The sequence below is a fragment of the Camelus bactrianus genome, chromosome 15 (genome assembly GCF_048773025.1).
Source record: "Camelus bactrianus isolate YW-2024 breed Bactrian camel chromosome 15, ASM4877302v1, whole genome shotgun sequence".
NCBI classification, from domain to species: Eukaryota; Metazoa; Chordata; class Mammalia; order Artiodactyla; family Camelidae; genus Camelus; species Camelus bactrianus.
The window spans coordinates 62,999,005-63,022,490 of record NC_133553.1 but is presented as its reverse complement, the minus strand read 5'-3'; the positions used below and the strand labels follow the sequence as shown (position 1 = coordinate 63,022,490).

Here is a 23,486-nt window from a genome sequence, read left to right as displayed (position 1 = left end):
TGAGGGTGAATGAGACTTTTCACAGAAGGAAAAAAAAAAAAAAAACAAGTGGGACTTGTACTATGCTCAGGTTTTGAGGCAGTCTAGTTGAACTGAGAGATGATTTATCACTTAATAATAGGACTTAGGGTGGCAGGCATTTAGTTGGCTTATGAGAAAGCACACGGAGGACCTAGGAAAATCATTTAAAGGCTGCAGAGCACAGGGAGATCATGAGCTCGTGCTCTGGAGTCGAACTGCTGAGGCTCAAATCTCAGTCCGCTGTTTATGCCTCGCGTGACTTTGAGCAGCCTTTCTGAGTGGAGGCTTGATTTCCTCATCTGTAACAAGACAATTGCAGGGGCGAGTACAAACGAGCAAGACAATTCCTGTAAAGGGCTTCGGCTCAGCCCCTGACGCACGGTGGGTGCCCCGCGCTGTTAGCAATAAAGCCGGCCACGTTTGCTTCCAGCAACTTCCTCCTCAGCATCCTTTCTCCTGTTTTCCCCGTAATGATGAGATGCCGCCCTCACCGCATCACACAGACCTGCTTCATAAGGTTACTTTCTGTCTCTCCTCCCTGCTTTTTGTCCTCGTACGAGAACCCCCTCTCAGATAAGGCTGCAATATTATTTAGGTTTCTGAGTGTTTCTCCGGTTTTAGTTCCCTCTTCCAGGGATGACAATCCTATCATTGTGTGAGAAGCCTTTTTTCTCCCTAGCAAAAATCATTTTGGTTTCCAAGAGCAGAAAAAGGTATTGTTTCTCTTCCCCTGCGGAGTGCTTGCACTCTGCTTCTCTACACCCCACTTGTCCAGTTCAGTTCAAGTCTGACCTTGTCCAAAAAGCCTCCCCAACTCACATCTTCACTTCTGATGCCGATGAACTCCGAACACGTAGGCCTGCCGGCCATCTGGACATCCGGCCAAGCCTGTCTTCTTTACCTCTCCCCTCTGCTTTTCTAGGGAGCGGCAGCTGTCTTCAGGGATGGGGACCTGGTATCTTTTCTTTTATATCCTTAGGGACCCCCAGCTAAGCAAGGTAAGGACAGACCAGCTGTAATCACTTTTTAGGAGTTCTTCCCTAAAGCCTCCTGATCTCCACGTCTGTGCTGAGTTCCCAGGGGTAGGATGAGCTCAACTTGGCTCATAAAAGAACCAGGAATGTCTCTGCTAAACTCTTTAAGGGTCTCCAGAGAAGGCTAGAGTGGAGGTGAACAGTCACCTCAAGGATTCTTGGAAAGGATCCTTCTCTTTCCAAGATTGATGCTCCCCGAACCCATGAGTGCTGTGGCAGGGAACCTCTGGACTGAGCTCCGTGGGAGCTTTGGGGTCTCACCCTGGCTCTTACAGTGATCAGCTGTGTGACCTTGAACTTCTCTTCCCCACTCTGGGCTTCAGTTTCATTAACTGTAAAAATTAATGATTGGAATTCGATATTCTCACACTCCAGGAAAGAGAGCTAGACTCATTCCTCATGGACACAGTCCAAAATTTCTATTTTTCAAGAAGCAGGACGCACATTTATAATTTGCTGGCAATCTCACAAATTCTTTAGCATTCTTTTCCACAATGAGCATGGAACTTGTTTCACGCTTGAGGGCTTGCTGTGGTGACCGCCACTCCCATGGTGTCTCTGATTTAAGAAATATATTTTTTAAATGTCTGCTCACTAGGCAAAACCTCTAAAAGCTTGGTTCTAAACCTGCCCTTTTCTTTCATTTTAGTGAAAAAAAGATGGTTTGATTTTACAAAATTGTGTTTTTATTCTTCAGTATGTGACAATGTGATATCTCTTTGCATAATGAAAGTATTTCGAGGACAGAAAAGAAACACGTCAGCGCGAGTGCCACCTTGTTGGGCTGTCCACCAGTTTTTGGAGACGCCATCAGCGGGGCAGACCACCACTCAGTGCGATGAATCAGCCACGAATTTGAACGTGACGTGGTATCGGAGGTTCATCTCCTGGTTCAACTTCCACGTGCAGACATTGAACCTATTCAAAGTTTTAGCTCTAGCTTCTGTAATAGGCACAAAGTGGTCCTCGGACTTCCAGTCTTGGCACTCAGATGCTAAAAAGTATTAATGGTTTTACCAAAGCAGACTTACAGGAAGAAGAGATAAATCAGTCAAATCTCGTTAGGACAGAGAGAAGTTTGTAGGCAAGAAGATCACGCATCAGCATTGTTCTCAGAATCCGTAAGGTCATGGAATCAGCACTATGCAGGGCTCACTCAAAAACACGTCACACTGTAACTCGGAACAGGATGTGGGAGGGTGGAAGTTATAGGAACACTCCAGTCAGGGATCATATACATACAGATTGTTAAATTTCACTTGATAACACTTTCATTCACTGTAAAATCACAGACACAATATCTAGAAATAGTACAGAAGGGTAAACAAGTGAAAATGTGGTATTTTAGGCTGAAAATCAGCAAGAGGTTTGGTTGTCACATATTAAAAAAACCCTCCTATTTAATACAGTCAACTCTTGTTTATCATTCCTAATGGAAAAGACGAGCATAATGACAAGTTATATCATCTTATTAATTTTTAGTCCAAATACTTTCTTAATTTTAGCATGCAATATGTAATTTTATAAAAAATAAGAATTGTTTTCAAAGTATGTTGGCTTTAGGCTAATATTGAATTAGTTTTTATTCTCTAAGAGTATTCTGGTTAAACTGTAGGGTAAGTCTGCTGGCTGATGAACAGGAAGAAATAAACAGTTTTTTGAAATGTGTCTTCCAGGGAAATACAGTAACTATTAAAAAAATAAACTTTGCTACCAAAAATAAAGAGTTGACTATAGTTGGAGGGGGAAACGCCAAACACATGTCAATTAAATAGCACTATAATATGCTGCTCTAGAATTATTTAAGAAGAAAAGGACAAATCCACTCTATAGCTGTACACCTTCATGTCATGAAAATAAAATGAGACTGAGAAACAAGTATTACACTGTTCAGATTTAGGCTGGTTACAAACAGGCATAGGAACAGACATCAGTCGCTATTTCTGTGATCACAAAGATGCTCTAATTCTGAAGTTTCTAAAACCCAGAGCTCATCTTCTGACTGGAGACCAAGCTCCCATTTCCTTTCACACTTCTGCCACCAAATATCATTGCCTTGTTGTAACAGCATGTTATTAGGAACATAATGCATGCATAGCACTGTTAAGAAGGGTAAGGGAATAATTCACACAAAGAATAGTGAAAAGGGATGGTGGTGTTTCTAGATACATAAACCAAGGTGACAAGTCTTCCCTTGTCCACGGCACGACAACAGATATTGGTTCATTCTTTTGATTACTAGCATGCTTGAAAGAATTTTCCCATATATCATCTCATTGGCTCTTCACAACCACCTCACTGGTACCTATCACAAGGATGGTCTCCATCCCCACCGAGGGGCTTTACCTTGCCCACACAGGTGATGGAGCCAAGGCTGGATCAGATCTTCTGGTTCCAAATTTGCAAATTCCAAAATTCAAAATGCCAAACAAAGAAGGTGAGCTAGAAAGAGGGACGGGCCCTCAGTAAGCCTGTAGGTGCACTGAATCTCATTGTTGGGTACCCCTCCAACCATCTGGATGTCCTGTTTCTTTCCTGGGGGGCCAGGGTGAGAGTCAGGACCAGTGATGAGAAGAGAAGGTTTCAGAAAGAGCCAGGAGGATTTTTGTATTCTTGCCCAGCCCTGCAAATGCTAGGAGTGAACCCAAGCCTATTAACAGTCCCAGAGTTGGGCTGCATCAGTGTCTGATGAGTAGCTGAGATGGTCCAGAGAGACCCTCACCCTACAAACACATGTACCACAGTCTTAGATGCCTACTGTGGTTGCCTTCTGGAAACCCCATTATTCCAAATTGTCTGTGTACTAATATTTTTCTTGGTTTAATCCCTATTACGTCAATGAAATGTCATCAACATATATGTTTCACCAGTGCCTACTCATTGCACAAATTAGATGCTCAGTGAGTGTCAGCCACAGGTAATGGTGTCTAGTCACACCAGTTTTAGAAATTCCGGAGCTCCTTGAATACAGTGTTCCCACGTTTGTCCATTTACTGTGCCCTCTGCAGCAAACCAAGTTCTTGGTTGATGGTGTGTACCTAAGCACACTGGTCAGTGTCCCAAAGGTCCTGTTCTGTGTTTAAACGTTGAGAGCTATTTCAGCCTGATGCAGTCCACCTCTTCAGTGGCAGGCACCCCCATGGTTTTGAGGTCAAGGTCGCCGCTGGACTTACTTCCGTTGTAAGAAGCCCTCCAGTGGAGTAGCATGATCTTCTTGAAGTACTTGATGGTGTTGTTCTTGACGGTCACGAAGCACACGGTGTTGATCATACTGTTGCTCATGGCGATGCACTCGACGACGTAGAAAGCCGTGAGATAGTGCTTCTCCTTCACGAACACAGTGGGGAAGAAGTCGCGCACGATGGTGAAGCCGTAGAAGGGCGCCCAGCACAGCACGTAGGCGGTGAGGATGCACATGAGCACCAGCACCGTCTTCCGGCGGCAGCGCAGTCGCTTCCGGATCTGCTCCGTCTGGAAACCAGGGACGGCCTTGAACCAGAGTTCCCGGGAGATCCTGGCATAGCACAGGGTCATGGTGACCACCGGGCCCACGAACTCCAGGCCAAAGATGAAGAGGAAGTAGGACTTGTAGTAGATCTGCTGGTCTACCGGCCAGATCTGGCCACAGAAGATCTTCTCTTGGCTCCTGACAATGATGAGGACCGTTTCGGTTGTGAAGTAGGCTGAGGGTATGGCAATGAGGATGGACACCATCCACACCAAGGCAATCAAGCCCGTAGCTGTTTGATACTTCATCCGGGGTCTCAGCGGGTGGACAATGGCCAGATATCTAGGACAAGAACACAAATGGGATCAACCACTGGGATGAGGAAGCGCTGGAAGATGATATTATTTTTGTAACACTGAGGCACAATCAAATGGTACCTGTGGAGGAAAGAGCAATGGTAGGCAGGCTTCGGGAAGGGGAGCCTTGAATGCCAGACCCAGCTGCACCTCTTACAAGCTGTGCAAGCTCAGGCATGTTTTGTTTAATCTCCCTGACTCTCCATTTGCTTATCTGCAAACGTTTTTCTGTTTGTTTGTTTTTAAAGATTAAATGGGATAATATATACACTATTTCTGGCACAGTTTTGAAAGTGGTACTTTTGAAAGTTTTGAAAGTGTACTCAATAAATGGTAACTATTATTATTAAATATAATAATAACATCTCCTATGAGTTTCTAGCCTGGCACTGTTCCCAGATCCTTCCTGTTTTCAGGGTCATTCATCCTAATTACCCCCACAGTTTAGAGTTAAAAGGATCTGATCATTCCAAAGAACTGTTGGGAGAATTTGCCCTTTCTGTTAGAAACAGTGGGCAAAATTTTGTCTTCATTCCACATTTTAAAAAATATTGCTCTCCATGCAAAGGTAGAGGAAAAGCATATGACCATTCATCTTATTTTCCAGGTTGAAAAATGGAGCTTAGTGAGAGATGAGTGACTTTCTCAAGGTCATGTACCACAGGACTCTGGATAGAAAACATTTAACCCTATCTCATATGGTTGGCTTGAAAATCAATTGAGAATATACATGAACACGTTTTTGAAACCACCAAGCAACAGACAGTAAAAGACATTGCTTTTGTTCTTTCCCCCAAAACCACACGGCTGTTAGCACAGTGGTCCAGGAACCAAGAGAGAGCACTTTCTGGGGGATGTGAGTCATCTGTGCAGCATGAAAGCCTCCTTTCCAGAGAGAATACACATACTTATGCAGAAAGCTCTAGTTTCCTGGAAGACTTTCTGTGTCTGGCAGGCGGTAGACGCGGGAGAAGAGAAAGATGGGAAGTGAAGTGGGCGGGAATGAGTAATCAACACTGGAAATAAACACATTCTCACATGTCCACAGCTTATCCCAGGTGGAGCCAAGAGCCAACGTGACAGGGGCCCGAGGGAAAGCCACACAAGGCTGTTTCCTTTGCAGCCAATCCCTTTGAGGTCATATTTCTTGGGATTTTGATTGGAAGAGGAGATTCCTTCTTATTTTTTGTTCTGATCATATTCCTGCTGCTCCTGACCGTCCCTGCCACACAGACAGCCAACTCCATTGAGTGTCATTTGGAGACTTCACGGCAGCAAGACTCCTGCTCTAGCTCCCAGATGTTTGATGAAGTTAGATGGGTTGGATCCACCCTCTGGACACCCAGCTGGCTGCTTGACACACTCCACCACCAGCAACAATCGCTGGCACTCACCAGTCTCCCAGGGTGGATGCTGACAGTGGAATGGGAGTGTCTGTGGGGTGTTGCCAATGCTTTTGTCCATGCGCACACACGAAGGGCCTTCGTAAAGACCCCAGTGCTCCTGCAATAAGGAGGGCACCAAACCTCCTCTGAGTCATAACCAAAACTAAGAGTTTAGAGCTTTTGCTCCCACCAGCTCTCTCCCCCACCGCGTTCTGCTGATTGCTCTGCCAAAGAATATGTCTATATTCATACTTGCTTACTCTCTGAGTGTTCACTCTATAGTTCTATTCCTTCTTTGCCCACTAGTCATTCCCTAAGTCTATGATGTTTCAAACTCAGTGTTTTTTCAACAAACACGTAGAAGAGAATGCTGATCTAGGAGTCAGAATACCAAGAATCCAATCCCAGCTTTGCCACAAACTTGCTATGTGAATTTGTCATTTCCTTAGCTTGTGGACTCAATTTCCTCATCTGTGACATGGGAATATCAACAGCACAGCCAAGCTCACTGAGATACTCTGAGGCTCCAATGAGACACAGCACATAACATAGGTTATGAATATACAAGAAACTGGTCGTATCCAAATGTATTTTTCAGAGCTATTCTGTATACACAGCGATTTTCTGTCACCTTTTATTGGCAAATACTGCATTTGCAAGTTCTCTACTACTTTTTGTTTTAGTGGATTTATTTATCTTCACATCAAAATTTAATCTTCAAGGTAATCTGTGATTACCTAGTTATTTCATCCTGACATCACCCCACGTCCGTCCCCAAGGTTAGCACCAGGAATGTGCAGGAGGCCTTCCAAATACATTTGCCAATAGGCACACTGCAGAAAACTGTTTCAAGGATTGCCACCAGCCTTGGCTATGCTAGGCGCACAACTCCATTACTGGTGATACTTGCTTAAGTTTGTAAAGCAGTTTACAATACCCACATAACTCCAACCCTGTTGAATGGCTAAGACAACAAAGATGCCCATCTTACAGATGAGCAAACTGAGGTTTGGAGAAGTTAAATAACCTGTTGAAAGCCACATGGCTAGTAATTGACAAAACCATGATGCAGACCCTTCTGGATCTTGCTCCAAATCCAGTGGGCCCTCCAATCTGCCATTTGTTCCTTCTCTTTCCAACCAGAGCAAGCCATACCCCTTCCTCCTGCCATCCTGGCATCTTAGCAGACCCTCTCCTCTTTTCTTCATAGTTGGTTTCTACCTATTGATGTTCCAAAAAGGAGTCAGACAATTGGCAGCTATTTTTCTTTGCTTATGAGTATGCCCTTGGCTTGGCATGCGTGTCCACCACTACAATGGCTCAGGTCCAGATCCGCTGAGAGCCAGCATTTCCCAGAGAACAAAGAATAAAGGCTGCTGGACAAAGAAATGCCTGATCAGTAATTGTGTGATGATTGTGGGCCAGGTGATTAAGCAAAGAGGGTATAGCTCAAGTGGTAGAGCGCATGCTTAGCATGCATGAGGTCCTGGGTTCAATCCCCAGTACCTCCTCTAAGAATACATCAATGAGTAAACCTAATTACCTCCCCCCACCATAAAGAAAAAAGAAAGCAAAGAGCATTTGAGCTCCCTCTCTGTCCCCAGAACTCAGCCCCAGATCTAGTCATGGAAATGGTGGTCACAGTAGCGACTAGGTGGGTCACGGGATGGGTAGCAAATGCACAACCTGCCCCTTGGGCCAGCTGGCCCCGACCATTAAGGTCACCAGGGAGCATCTGTGCTTCCTACGGCTGAGTACTGTTACTCGCGCCTTGGCTGCCTCACCCAGGCAGTATAGGAGAGCTGCCGATGGGCAGGCGGATTGGCCAGCTCCTCTTGGATTCTGGGTAGAAGAAAGGAGGAAGATTCCTTAAAAAACTTACCTATGACCATAGACTTACCCTATGATCCAGCAATCCCCCTTCTGGGCATATTTCCAGAGGAAACTAATTCAAAAAGCTACATGCACCCCAATGTTCACAGCAGCACTATTTACAATAGCCAAGACAGGGAAGCAACCTAAATGTCCACTGACACATGATTGGATAAAATAGACGTGGTATATATATACAATGGATTGCGACTTAGCCATTTAAAAAAAAGAATGAAATAATGCCATTTGCAGCAATATGGATGGACCTGGAGATTGTCATTCTAAGTGAAGTAAGCCAGAAAGAGAAAGAAAAATACCATATGATATCACTCATATGTGGAATCTAAGGCAAAAAAGGGCACAAATGAACTTATTTACAAAACAGAGACAGACTCATGGACATAGAAAACAAACTTATGGTTATGCGGGGGTGGGATGGTAAATTGGGAGTTTGGGATTTGCAGATATTAACTACTATATATAAACAGATAAACAATAAAGTCCTACTGTAGAGCACAGGGAACTATATTCAATACCTTGTAATGGCCTATCATGAAAAAGAATATGAAAAGGAATATATGTGTGTATGTGTATATATAACTGAATCACTATGCTGTACAGTGGAAACTAACACAACATTGTAAACTGACTATACTTCAATAAAAAAAGAAATGAGGGTCTCCCAGTGCCCCACATGCCTGAGATCCAAGAGATACACCTGGAGGACACTGCAGGTGTCTCCACATCAAAGAGGAAACCCAGACCTGGGGGGACAGAGTCCTCTGATGGTCTTTTTCAGCTCCCCACTGCCCTCAGGCCTGACTCCCTGTGCCTAGATTTTGTGATGTTCTAGAATAAGACCTTATTCTTTCGGGTCTCCACTCCCCTTATGTTCCATGTCCTGTCCCACACGCCTCCCACGGGACCTCACGCTCACCTCAGGCATCCTCACCTCTCGGCCTTTGCAAACACTGTTCTACCCTCTTGGAAATCTTTTCTTCACCTCTGCTGATCATTTGTTGAAGGCCAGGTAAAAGTCCATCTCCTGCCTGAAGCCTCCGCTGACTACTCCAGTACGCAATGATCTCATCTTTCTCAAAATTTCATTTAAAATTGACCCTTTACTTACCTTCTAATTCTTTCATAGGTTAGCCCCCCACCTGCCTGCACTCTGGATGGGAAGTTTCCCCAGAGCAGGGATCGGGGCTTGCCTTACTTCTTTTGTAACCTTTATGCTGCCTGTGAATTCTGGGCACCTAGCATTGTAGTAAAACTTCGCCCTCAGCAAGTCTCTGAGGCACTGGATGAACAGACACGTAATAAACCATGGTGACGGTTCTTAAAAAGATTGCAACTTTTTTAGAAAACAGGACATCAATGTGTTTACCCAGCATGAGACTGCCAGGCACTCTGGAGCTCAATAATAAAACGGTGGAAAAGCAGATGAAAAGGTTCAGGCCATATTTTGTAGACAAGGGAGTTGTTAGAGGTCCTTGGAGCAAGAGAGGGCATCGTGCACGAGGCAGAAGGTTAATCTGACTGCAGTCTTGCTTTCTTCCCGCCAGCCACCGGGCCCTTCTCTCTCTTCCTAGAAACTTCAGGTTTGCTCCTGACTAGAGGCCTTTGCACTTAGAATTGCCTTTGTCTGGAATGATCTTTCTCAGTCTTCACAAGGCCAGGTTCGGGTTTTTCTTTTTCTGTTCTGCTGTATCTTGAGAGCTGTGTGTCTTAGAAACTTTGTATCATATTTTAAAAATCACATCATAAAAACAATCACTGCAGGGAAAGCAAACAGGTTAGGAAGTCGGAAATAGTTAATTAGTTTACCTGGTTTTGTTGTCGTTCCCTTAAGGGTTAATTTACAAATTGCCACACCCACTGTTTATTGAGTGCTTACTCTGTCTTAAGCCTGGTTCTAAACAATTACAAATATTATTTCATTTAACCCTCAAAGCAACCCAATACAGGAGGTTTTCTTATTATTCCCATTTTATGCATGAGAAAACTGAGGCAGAGGGAGGTCAAATAATTACACACGGCCTTACAGCTCATGGATGGTGCAGTGGGAGTTTAAATCCAGGCAGAATAACTGCTCACACTATTTCTACAGAAATTTCTTTTAAAATAAATACATGTTTATAACTGTGAGTGTTTTTGTTATATCAAGGTCAAAATTAGTTGCCTAAAACTAACCAAACCAAACCTGAAAACCACTGATCAAATGCTGAGCACATGAGGCCCTAGACCACAAAAATTGAAATTCGATGGTAAAAACACATAAAAATAAAAACAAACTGAAGCAAAGATCACAATCATCAATAAAGGAACTTGATGCATTGGAGCAGGCAGTCAGTTGGCCAAGGCCATTGATGGCCCTGTGCAGACAGCAGTGCCTTCCTCCAGTGTCTGGGTGGAAGTTTCCAGTCACCACCCCACTCTAAACAATAGCCGTTTCCATGTGCAAAGCACGTTCCCCAATTTATCTTTCTTATTGTTTCTAAATTCCGTTGTATAAACTCACCCTGTAAGAGAAATGCCGGCACTATTTCAGATAAGTTGAGTTTTGTATGAAAGTACAACGTGAGTTTAAAAGCGTTCAGTAGATGGAGGCAGATATGACAAAAATATTATCTCTTACGTGTTCAAAATAGCCCAATGCCCTAATGTTATCCTGGCTTCCATTATCCTTGAAGCCACTTCTTCGTGCAGTGTTACCCCTCTCGATGAGTCAGCCCGTGTGATAAAAATGGGTCTCCCCCAAGGAGCGGGGTCCCACCCCACAGCAGGCACCTGCTTACTTCACTCTCAGTGGCTGACAGCATCCCGTGTGAAAAGATGTCTTGATGGAATGAAACTTCCAGAAATGACCCCATATGTTTTGTCCCGTTCATGCACCAAGAGAGTTGGTGGCAGCTTCCACTTTCAGAGACAAGGTCCCTGGAGATGTTTCTTGACAGCTGGGAGGAGCTCTTGAGGGCAGATACTCTGCCTGACTGACCTCTCGTGCTCCTTCTGTGGATTCCCCCAGGGTCCGTTCCTGGGTGGACAGAACGCCATGGGGCTCGGAGACTCACGCGGAGGACCTTGGCCAAGGAGAAACAGCCTTCTCCAGGGACGACACCTCTGAATACCTTCTGCGGATGGCAGACCAAGGGCTGTTTAACGTGCTAACTCCCTGACCACCTTCTAGGTTTTAAAGCCAGGCTCTTTGTCAACCCCCTTTCCTAAGGAGTGGCTTATTTCTAGGTACTCTATGCCTGGTTGTCCTGCTGATGGCTTCAGAAAACAGTGTCTGTTCACTGTGTTCCTCCCGGGAACACTGTCCTGGGATGTCCTGTCTGTAAGAGGCAGGCTGACCTCCCCCAGAGCCCTGAGGCCATGCAGCACGAAGGGCATCTGTGTGCCAGGCTCTCTGGGTTAAGGGAGGGAGACGGGCTGTTCAGGTCCAAGTACACAGAGGCCCGATCAGACCCTCTAGCTAACCGTCTCGACACTGGAACAAGGTGTTTTGTAATGAGAGTCGGGCTTGGGGCAGAGGAGCCTGCAAAGATTGTCCCAAGGGAACAAAAACCACTCTGGCCCATGAGCACAGGTGATTAGACTAAATGATGAGACTGAAGATGCGTAAGAAAGATTTGCATAGGCTGCTCGCAGTGTCTTTATCTACCATCACCAGAAACAGCCCTTCCGTACTGTGGCCTGCGAGTGTATGAAAAGGAACAAACCTTTTACTGCAACAACCAAAAAAGAGTAAGTAAGCATATGTTCCCTTTTTGTCTTGTTTTGGTTTGTTTTCAAAACAAATCCCTGAACTTGATTTAAAATCAACCGGTGCTAGTAGTGAGGGAGAAATAATAAAATGGCCGCACTTAGGCTAACTAATTCTTGGCCGTATACTTGCTGTTTGCTTTGAGAGCGGTCAGCAGATCTGACTGACCGGACACGGCTCCCAGCCCCAGGCCCATTGTTAGAGTCAGAGCTATTGATTTTCCTGTTTGTTCTGCCTTACTCTGGTAATTGAAGTTTACAATCATGTTTGGATTTTGAGTCATTCCCCCAGGAAGGGAGTCATGGGACGATAATGTCAGGAGAATGCCCAGATCCTCTGAAGTTCCTCCTGGCACCTGATGAGTCTGATCAGATACAGAAGGTCACAGGCTGATAACCCTCCGGACCACCGGACAGCCCCATGACACCGGGTGGACACGCCAAGATTCCGGAGGAAGCTTTACCAGAGACTTCTGTTAATTAATATCCCCTTTTACACCCCAACTTGTTCACTATATAATCAGTAAGCCCCAACCCTAAGACGGGTTCAGTTTTGAAGGCACTAGCCTGCTATGAGTCCCCCTACCCCGGCAAAACAATAAATCTGTCTCTTTTCTTCTAAGCTCCAAGACCTTGTCTCTGAGTTATTCAGCTCATCAGGAACAGGGGCCGATTTTTCAGCAACAGTAGGGTCGTTAGTAGGGAAATAGTATCTATACAAAACCAAATGTTTGTTACTAGAACTTCTGCATCACAATGAAAATCCAGTTTTTTAAAAAAAAAAACACTCAACCCATGACTTCAGAATCAATAGGTTCTTTGAAGCCACAGTAACACTTGAATATGGTTAAGACTCGAATGCAGAACTTTGGTTGGTTGTAAATCTAATTAAGCTTCCAACTTGCTCAAACAGAATGACAAAAAGACAAAATTATATTTTTTGGAGATACAGTCCACTGGAATCACCAACACTGGACAGCTGTTGGAGTATTTATTTAGAGTCCCAAGATAATAAGAAACGCAGGCATCCTTTAGACAGTCTTCTGTTACCCTTTCTTCCCAATCAGAGATTTGTGAATGTGTGGAATGGCAGCAAAGACACCACCACCAGCAACTGTAGCCTTGATGAGAGATGTTTTAGTAGAGGAAGTCTTGATGAGACAGAGACCTTCCTCAAGATTTCCAGGAACTTAACTTTGCCCCTCCACACCTCCTTGTAGCTGTCTACCTCTAAATCTTGGCCAGATCCAACATCTAGGAGCGTGCCCGTAGAAGTGGGACCCAAAGCTGTCCCACTGCTCAACTCCAGGGGGCTCTGCCACCTCCTGCTGCTTACAGCTGAAAAAACTAGAACTCTTCTCACTGTTCAATAATTGGACCACCTTTGAGCCCCCATGCATCCACACCTCGGGGGAACACAGATACCTCTCATCAGTTACAACAGCCCCTTCCTTCGTTGTCCCCAGCCCTCACTCACCTGTCGATGGCGATGGCCAGCAGGGCATTGGTGGAGACGTAGAGAGAGACGGTGCGCAGGTAGTTGACAGAGGCGCACAGGACGTGGCCGTGCTCCCAGGAGAGCTGGCGCACCACGTAGTAGTCCATCTCAAAGGGGCAGCAGACAATGGCCACCAGGAAATCGGAGATGGCCAAGTTGGCAATGAGCAGATTGGTGAGGTTTCGCAGCTTCTTGTAGCGGGCCAGGGCAGCAATGAAGATGAAGTTGCCAATACCACAGACCAGCATGATGCCCACCAGGGCCATGCCGATGACAATCTTAGCAGCAAAGAAGGTCCGGGAATTGGTCACGTCCTCATCTTCATCCAAGGGCATATCGTAGTCGCCATAGCTGAAGTTGAATGGGAAGGAAGCAGTGTGGGCTCCATGGGGGTCGAGCATAGAAAAATAATTGGCTGAAGTATTGGTGACATTCTCATCCATGACCCCCATGGTGACCTCCATCTGGCCAGGTGAAGCCTTGAGTAACACTCCTGGGAATTCCTCTGGGGTGATGTTAAGAGGCTGAGGTCCCTCCTTTCTGCTGACACTCAGGTCTCCCTTAATGAGTCAGCATGTCATCCTTGGGGTCCAGTAACCAAGCTCCATTCTAAGCCTTTGAAACACAAACAATTAGCTACATATGTAAGTGAACCTGGCCAAGTTTTAAACCATCCTATAACCTAAGCTGACCCATTAGCCACCTGCTCAGAGTGAATATTGGGTGATGGAATGGAAATAAAGGAACCAGTGGAAGGAAGCAAATGAATAAAACCACATACCCTACTCATCCAGGAAAGGTCAGACTGTTCGAGAGACAAATAGGCACCGACTCAGTTTATTTCTATTCCACAGAAGACTGAAATGTTGCACTTTTTCATGTTGCACTTTTTCATGTTGCACTTTTTCTCAGGGACCAAAGTTAGGAGTGTGGGGAGGCTGAAGAGAATTAAAGTGACCTACTCCAAATTCCGTTCCTTGTCCCAACAGCCTGAACTTTGTCCTTGTGGAATTGTCCCATTCTGTGGCTTAAAAGAAATTATTCTGAATACCATGGAAGAGGGGAGGCTTTGAGACATGAGCTGGCCTCCTTCCTTCTGGGAAAACACTGCTTTAAAATCACAGAGTCTATCTAGTGGCTGCCTTCCCCTCTCCCTACTGGGCTTCCTGTTCCCACATCCAAGTCTGCTGTGACCCTAGAAGCCAGGCACAGTATTTACCAAGGCCTGTCCCCAGACAAAACTACAGGGGTAAAGTCACAGCTTAATCACCGAGTGGCTTAGAGAGGACTCTGGAGCGAAATCCTCCCCTGGCTAGTTGTATGTTCTGAGATAAATAGCTTAACTGCTCAGAGTTTCAAAATCCTCCAGGCAAGAAATCAATGATGTCTGTAAAGCACCGAGGTCCCTGGAGAGGGAGGGTGTTACACCCTAGGGCTGCAAGGAATTACCAGTGAGGACCCACTCAGGCCTCCTCAGTCAGCTGCCAGGAAGAGAAGGGCAATCTTGATCCAGATGACTGGACCACAGCACAGGATGGGGCTGGGGTCTCGGGAGAGGGTTGTCAGTTGCACTGCCAGGACGGAGAACCAGGAGGGAGCCAGGGTCCCCCAGACCCTTGCCCTCTCGCTGCAGCCCCCGTCCCTCCCAGAGCCTGCAAACATCAGACTAGGTTGCTGGGATGTAAGGAGACGGCTGGGGTCTGGAGAGCTCCACAGAGATCAGGAAACCCGCAGAGGGAAGGGGAGTGTGGAAATCTGTGGCTCCTGGAAAAAGGAGGCACAAGGAAGACCCCCACCCCCACCCAGGATCCCCCAGGAAAGCCTGTTGCCTGCATCCCTCAAAGGTGACACATCTGGGGCCTGTCTTTGTGGGGAGGACTCAAGTCCCCTGCTCCCCGGGGGAGGCTCAGCCCTAGTCCCATCTCTTTCCCCAACTCCTCACCTCCATTTTTCTCAGATTTTCTCCTGCCTCGGAGCCATCAGTTCTGCCCCTCTCAGGCCCTGCCCTTTGTCCCTGCCAGGTGTGAGAAGCAGAACCCAGAGCTGAAAAGTCAGAGGGGGCCAGGCTTCCTGCCCAGGCAGGAAGGATGCAGTCCCCATGGGACAGTCCTCGCCCCTCGCAGACCCTGAGTGTCTCCCAGGAGCGCCACCTCTGGAGGTGCAAGCTCGCTCGCCACGTGGAATTCTCAACGTCATGTTTAAAAAACAGAGTCATAGAAACTTCTTAGGGAGACGGGGTGTTAGAAAATCTGGCATTTGGGGAGAAATTATCCAGTGGTCTTTTTTTTTTTTTTTCCTCCTTTATTCCCATCTCCCAACCAGAACTCCATTGCCACCAGGTGTCCTCTGGAGCCCCTGAGTTTAGCGCTTGCCGCCTGGCTGGACCCTTCCGATCTCTAGAAGCCTCTCTTTTCAGCCCTTGCTGATAAGCCCTCTCCTGCTCCCAACTTTGTTCTCAGAGCCTCAGGGGCTACGCCTAAGGGCAGAAGGAGGGAGAAGCCCGGCTCCCCCTGAAGCAATGAACTGAATGCGAGTCTGTTGTAAAGCTCCCTCCCGGTTCCACAGCCCCAGCGCCCCGGCGGCCGGCGCCCCGCGGAGTCCTTGGAGCATCGCCCCGGAGGGCGCGCTCGGTACCTGAGGCATCTCGGCGCCGGGCGGACAGGGTCCTGAGCTCTTCATTCCGGGAGCGGGGACACAAGCCGGTTGTTCCAAAGGCCCGCAGGCAGAGCACAGGTTCCCTCTCTCCTTCCTCCGCTCCGGGCTCTTTCCCGACTGGGCTCGGAAGGGAGTTGCGCTCTCGCCGCCGCAGATACGAGGACGCGGTGAGGCCACCCTCCGCGCTCGCTGTCCCCGCCCCGGTGGCCGCGGGGCGCCCAGGGCCACGGCTCGGGGAGGCGTGCTAGGCGGGGTCTGCGAGGCTCCCGGAGGCACAGGGTGGCCGGGCTCCAGGCAGGGGCACGTCGGGTCGCCCGGGCACGCGCGCGGCTGGGGACCCGGGAGTCGCCCCGGGGCCAGAGCGTCGGGGACGCAGAGGCGGCAGCTCCAGGCGAGGACACGCCGCAGGGAGCTCGCGTTCCCTGGGCTCAGGCTTCGGAACGGCCGCCTGGGGCGGGAACTCGGGCGATGGCGCTCGCCGCGGGGCGCAGCGCGGACCTGGCGCCGGAGGCTCGCACCGCGCACCGCTGCGGCCGCCCCGGGGCTCCGCACCTCCCCGCCGGCTCACCTGGGCGGCCCGGGGGCCACCGCCGGGGGGGCGGTCCGTCCCGATGCGCCGGGCCGATTTCAGAGCACCGAGAGCTGCCCCCACTCCGGCCCACGCTGCCCTCGCAGGACACGCTGGGCGTCACCCAAAGCTCGTTCCCTCGGGCAAGCCCAACTGGACAGCGGACTCAGCTTCGTTTCGGCCGCCTGACCTCTGTGTTAGAGGCTCAGAGAACTGCTTTCTGGAAAGCAAGGAAGTGGAGGGAGGGGGACAGTGTGGATGCCTGAGAGAGGGAGGAGCGCCCCCCTCCACCACCACCAGCAAGAATGTCTTTTCAGAGAGCTAGGGTGGCCAGAGATGACTTACAGAGCACACATCTCCTCCAAAAGGCTACAAATTTCTCAAGAAGTTAAGTATAAAATTACTTTCTGATCCAGCAATTCCACTTCCAAAGAAATCAAACGCAGAGACTCGGATCCTTGTGTACCAATGTACATAGCAGAGATACTGACAACAGCCCAAAAGGTGGAAACGGCCCAAATGTTCATCAACTGATGCATGGATTTTTCAAACGTGGTATTTGCATACATTAGAACATTTCTCATCCTTTAAAAAAGTAATGAAGTATAACAAATGTTGTAGCGGATGTGGAGAAATTGGAACCCTTGTCCCCCACCTCTCTCTGGCATCCACACTCTTCCCCTCTCGCCACTTCCTTGCTTTCCAGAAAGCAGTTCTCTGAACCTCTAACACAGAAGTCAAGGTTGGTGGGAAGGTAAAATGATGCAGCCACTGTGGAAAACAGTATGGCAAGTCCTCAAAAAATTAAAAAAAAAATTTTTTTTCATTTGATCCAGATAATTTCACCTCTGGGTATAGTCCCAAAATAATTGAAAGCAGGGCCTCAAACAGATACATGTACACCTATGTTCATAGCAGCATTTACCACAACAGCCAAAAGGTGGAAGCAATCCAAATGTCTATCGATAGATGAATGGGTAAATAAACTGTAGTAGATACATACAAAGGAATATTTTTCAGCCTTTAAAAGGAAGGAAATTCTCACAGATGTTTCACTATGGCTGAACCTTAAGAACATTATGCTAAGTGAAATACACCAGTTGCAAAAAGACAAATACTGTATAATTCCATTTATTTGTGGTACCCAGAGGCATCAAAATCATAGAAACTGAAAATAGAATGCTAGTTGCAGGAGGCTGGGGAGCGGGGACGTAAAGGAAGGGGAGTTCCTATTTAATGGGTACAAAGGTTTAGTTTCTCAAGATAAAAAGGGTTCTGGTGATGCATGGTGGTGATGGTTTTTTAACAGTTTGAGTGTACTGAATTCACTTATCTGTACACTTTTAAATGGTTAAGATGGTAAGTATTATGTATATTTTACTACAGTGGGAAAAAATGGGGGAAAAAAAGAATTGATACAGGCTACAAAATGGGTGAATATTGAAAACATCATGGTGAGTGAAAAAAGCCAGACACAACAGGGCAAATACATGACTCCACATATATGAAGTACCTACAATAGGCAGATTCACAGAGTTAGAAAGTATAGAAGCGGGGAGGAATGGGGAGTTACTGTTTAATAGACACAGGATTTCTGTTTGGGGTGATGACAAAGTTCGGGAAATGGACAGCAGTAATGGCTGCACAACATTGTGAATACACTTAATGTCACTGAATTGTACACTTAAAATTGTTCAAAAAAAATAAGCTATTCGAGAGCTCAGACCTCCTTAGCAAAGCATCAGTTCGGCCTCCAGTTGTCCACGATGGAAAGGGGGCTGCCAGAGATCTGGACTTGACTCCTCTTTGCCGCTCTCAAATGTCAGGCGAGTCACATAACTTTTCTAAGGCTCCCTTTCCTCCTTTACTCAATGAATGAGTTGAGTTTGCGCTAGGAAATCACTGCCAGCTTCCCACACTTCCTGCAGTGTCTTCCCCTGGCCCATATCCCTCCATGGACACCTTCTTCTTCACAATTTTGTTATTGCCACAAAATTCCTGCCTTTTGCAAAAATGTCACCACCCTTTCACATCTCTGAGTCTCGCGTCTTCTGGAGCGTGGAACGTAAGAATGATTAAGGAGAGTGTTTAAAGGAAGTGATTAAATCCGCTGCCTCCTCTCTACCCACCACTGCACACAGGAGCTGTGTGACCCTGGGCAGTGTGCTAACCACAGCCTAGCTTTCCCATCTGTAAAATGGGTGACACTAGCTCCTACTGGGTAAGGTTGTTGTGAGGATTAGGTAAGGTGAGGTGGATGAAGCACTTGGCACAAATGCAGGCACCTGAAAAGTGCCACTGGTTACTCGCACTCTGTGATTCTTTCCATACACTGCCCCCTGAGATCCTAAGCAACCTTTGCTGGCATGTCATCTCTTCCAGGAAGCATTCCTTGATTCCCCCAATGCTTTTCACACCCTTCCTTACCACTGGGAGCCTCTCTTTAAACAGACTTCTGCGTACCAATTTGCTTCTCATCTTGCACAGTTTTCTGAAAAAGGGATGGGTCTTGTTCACTTTTGAATCCTGTTCTGCATTGTTTCTCAGACTTGCCTGATGATAAGATTTTTCTGGGGTGCTAGTTAAACACACTGATTCCTTGGTCCCGCCCCACCCTCGGGGAAGACACGAGTTAGACAGATACTGATCTGTCATTCCATACAGCGTATATGTGTTCATTCCACATTGTGTGTCTTCCTGACCACTTACTTCTACTCAAAAAATCAAAAACAAAGCACAGAGTGCATGAGTTATCTATTACTGTGCTGAATTACCTTCCAAATTAACAGCTTAAGACAACAAACGCATATTATCTCAGAGTGTCTGAGAGTCAGGAATCTGGGAGGGGCTGAGGTGGGGGGGTCCAGGTTTAAGGTCCAGCATGAGATTGGTGTCAGGTTGCAGATCTGGGCTGCACTCTCATCTAAAGGCTCAACTTGGGGGAGGAGCCACCTTCAAGCTCACTCACAAGGTTGTTGTCAGGCCTCTGATTTTCACGGCTGTTGCAGAAGACTTTAGTTCCTCATCATCACGTAGGGCTCGCTCTAGGCTGCCTGAGTGACCGCACTACGTGGTAGCTGGCCTCCTGACTTCTACAATATGCTGCTTATCACACACACACACACACACACACACACACAAACACATACACGCACACACACGCACGCACACACACAGATACCGTATGGGAGGAGACCACACAAGTACATGAATACTAAGAGGTGGAGATCATTGGGGACTGATTTGGGGGCCATCTTGGAGGCTGGGTACCATGTACAACCTAGAACTTTCCTTTTCCCCCTTCCAAAACCTGGCAAGGAACAGTTCTTAAGGCTCACAGTCAAGTTAGCCACATTGAAGATGTTTTTGACCTTCAGAGTAGGGAAGTCCTGGGTGACTTCCGGAGTTAGAGTCAGGAGAGTGTATTTGGGATGTTTTAGTGGCCAGGACCCCCATGGGGGAAACAGAAATATTGGAAGCAGACACAGTCTTGCTGGTTCTATGCACTGCAGGTCCTGGTGGGGACTCCTCTGAAGGACTTGGTCCCTCCCTGTCAGTTTTGGCCAAAGGATTCAGGGGAGCCCCCTCCATCTGAGAAACAGACATCCACTGGGGCCCAATTTTAATTGTTTGTCTCTGTGACTGAGTTAAACCAGGGCTACATAGGCTTCCAGCAAAATCTAGAATTAAAAAAGTTTTTTAAATAATAAAGAGAAGAAGGAAGGAAAAGAAAGAAATCAAAAACAAAATTTGGAACTCCAATTATGTAATTTTTTTTCAGAAATCTAGCCCCAAAGACACCAACAGCCTGGATCTATTTTCTGTGATTAGAGTCTGCTGCCCCAGCGGCCAGGGGAGTCTGGCCTCATCCTACTTGCAAGGCCAGTCACAGTATCCGAGACAATCTGTCATCCCAGGGAGTTCTCCCCAGACAAAACCAAAAGAAACCACTCACTTGAAAAGCACTTTTTTTTTTAGTGCTTTTAGGTGTCCCTCACCCTTGAAGCATGTTCTTGAGCTATCTTGAGCTTTTTTCCTTTCCTGTTCCACTGGCAGAAATCATCTCAAAGGCCTTTTGAAACCTCATTTCTTCATCCTATTATTCTATAATTATGTCCTTTGGTTTAGACATGAAAGTTTTCTGGGGGGAGGTGGTAATCAGGTTTGTTTATTTGTTTGTTGGTTTGTTTGTTTATTTTCATGGGGGTGCTGGGGATCGAACCTAGGACCTCATGCATGCTAAGCATGTGCTCTACCACTCAGCTATACTCTCCCCATCTCCCCCACCCCTGACATGAAAGCTTAACATCCTGGGGCTCTTTTCAGCCATGTAACTCCTGCAGGGCTCTAGTAAATGCCACTCAGAAACCCAGCTCAAGGAGGGCCTCAGAGGTCATACAGGCAGCACCCATGCTGAGGAAGGAGCACGCAGGTACTAAGAGGGAAGGCCTCTGGCCCAGGGGAACAGAGCAGGCTGACTGCAGAGCTCAGACTGGAATCCAAGTCTTCTGACATTTAGCCCAGTGCCCCCTCTCTGGCCAGAACACTCACAACGCACACTGCTACCTGTTCGCAGTTTGCCCCTCTTTCCCTGGCCCTTGGCTCTGGGGTTCAGCCACAATTCCTCCTGTCTGGCAAATTGACTAACTCAGCTTGTTTTCTGCCTTCATCAGATTTGTTCTCTGAGTATACACTCTTCATCCAGTTCTTTAAAAAAAAAAAAAAAAAAATCAAGGATTCCTGGAAGACACCCAGAGCTGGCTCAGAACTCACCCTGTCTCGTTTTCCAACCGCCCGCCCTCCACTAGAGCCAGCAATGCATGATGGATCAGCTCCCCAAAGTCCACTCAGCAGGGGGTTTGGACTGCTCTCCGCCCTTCCTCTCCAGCTCCCCAAATCCCCCTGGAGGAGACGTGAAGGAAGATTCAGCCACACACAGAGACACGCTCTCATTCCTGAGAGCCCAAACACTCCAAAGATGTCAAATCTCTCATCGATTTTATTGGTTTAATGCTATCCTTGACAAATTCTTCATGGTTGACAAAATTATTCATGTGTTTATCTGGCAGAATGCACAAGTGATGGCATACAAGAATTGGTTAAATAAGAAGAGGAATATGAGGAAATTTTACCTATTGATATCAAAATATTACGAAGGTTCCTGAAGACAGCTGGTAATGAGTCTGAGCATGAAGGGTGCCCACTGTTAAGACCTAGATACACCTCGGCATGAAGTCTCATAAATGTGGGATCATCAATCTGGAATATTTCATGTGGGGTCAGTGATGGATGTATGGTGTCTGCCTCGGGTTCTGGTCTTCTGGCTAAGTCCCAGGTGACGGGGCTACAGGCAGGGGACTCTGGGAGACGGGAGAAAATGGGGAGGGCTGTTTGAGGGCTCCTGGTACCGCATGGCTAAGAGAGGCCTTCTCTCCTTGTGTGAGAAACCTTGCCTGGTTCTAATGCAGTGAGGACCACATGGAATGCCACCTTGTAGGAGCAGCTTCTGAAGCTCTGATTCGGGTCCTTCCGCAGACCTTACACACTCTCAGGGGAAGTAGCAGAGCCAGGCCCCCAAAAGTCTTTATGGGAGGGTGTGTTGAGGGGTTGGGCAGAAGAAGAAAAATATAAGAGGATTGTTCAAGAACTAAACTGATAACCACCATTCCCCTGTGCCCCCACCCACGGCCAGGGACGTCCAGAGATACGGGGCTGGGATATTCTGCACTTCGCAGGTGGTGGCAGGATTGAGTTATATCTTTATGTGGGGTCACTGTATCCACAGGCTTGGGAGTCCTGGTAAGCCTGGAGTTAGGGGAGAAATTATAAAGGAAGCAGCCCGCACCACCTATATCCCCAAGTAGGACCCTAGGAGACTTGGAGGATCATAGCCATCGTCTTACTAAGTCCATTGTACTTACAGTGTCTACTAGTATAATTTGATACAGATTCTTCACTTTTATAGTTTCTTCTAAGGAACTATATTGAAAGGAATATAAAGGAATGTTCTATAAAATAAGAAAATGTTAGAGAAATCCCAAAGCCATCAAAATTGCGTTAGTTGTTAGTTTCTTAAGCCTGCCATAAAAGAGTTCCCCAAATAGGTGGCTTGAAGCAAGAGAAATTCATTCTCTCACATTTCTGGAGGCTAAAGTCTGAAACTGAGGTGTCCGCAGGGCCATGGTCCCTCTGAGTCTCTAAGTGGGATCCTTCCCTGCCTCTCCCTGGCTTCTGGTGATGACTGTCAGTCCTTGGTCTTCCTCGGCTTGTAGCTGTGTCACTCCCGTCTCTGACTCCGTCACCACAGGGCTTTCTCCCCGTGTGTCTCCGTCTTCAGGTGGCATTGTCCTTGTATAAGGACACTAGCCATGTTGGATTAGGACTCACCCTAATGACTTCACCTTACCTTGATTGCATCTGCGAAGACCCTATTTCCAAAGAAAGGTTATATTTCAGGTACTCGGGGGTTAGAATTTCAATATATGCTTTGGGAGGACACAATTTAACCCACAGTAAGTATATTGTGATCCATTTATGTGTGATGGAATACTGTGTAGCTATCGAAAAGGGAAATGAATCGATGCTGTGAGAAGTCAGGACAGAAGAACAGTGTTCACCTTTGGGGAAGGGAGATCACAGGAAGGGACTTTTTGTAGGGCTTGGAGATGCTAGCAATATTCTTTTTCTTGGTCTGGTAGCTGGTTACATTGGTGTGTTCAGCCAGCAAACATTCGTCTAGCTATATCCTTATGAAATGTTCACACTTCTGGATGTACAGTATATTTCAATGAAAAGTTAATTAGGACATAATGCTGTGAAAGAATATTGATTGACATGGAAAGATAGTTATAATAGATTACCAACTGGAAAAAAATCAGAAT

The 23,486-nt window shown here is 46.9% G+C and overlaps 1 protein-coding gene across 1 annotated transcript; it reads right to left on the bottom strand.

The window, feature by feature from the left end:
• Window positions 1-1,741: 1,741 nt before the first annotated feature.
• Window positions 1,742-16,704, bottom strand: PROKR1 (prokineticin receptor 1). The gene is made up of 3 exons (XM_010963761.3): window positions 16,017-16,704; window positions 13,362-13,997; window positions 1,742-4,845 (listed from the first exon to the last, which is right to left on the bottom strand). Exons 2-3 carry the CDS (start codon window positions 13,844-13,846, stop codon window positions 4,149-4,151), a joined length of 1,182 nt encoding a protein of 393 aa, XP_010962063.1. The 5' UTR covers window positions 13,847-13,997; window positions 16,017-16,704; the 3' UTR covers window positions 1,742-4,148.
• Between the last annotated feature and the right edge of the window lie 6,782 nt (window positions 16,705-23,486).

Bases quoted from the DNA above. Each gene is read 5' to 3' on its own strand.
- PROKR1 (XM_010963761.3), bottom strand. From the start codon at position 13,846: ATGGAGGTCACCATGGGGGTCATGGATGAGAATGTCACCAATACTTCA. The intron at 4,846-13,361 runs GTGAGTGAGGGC...TTCTTGTCCTAG, and splicing joins CTGGCCATCGCCATCGACAG to ATATCTGGCCATTGTCCACC.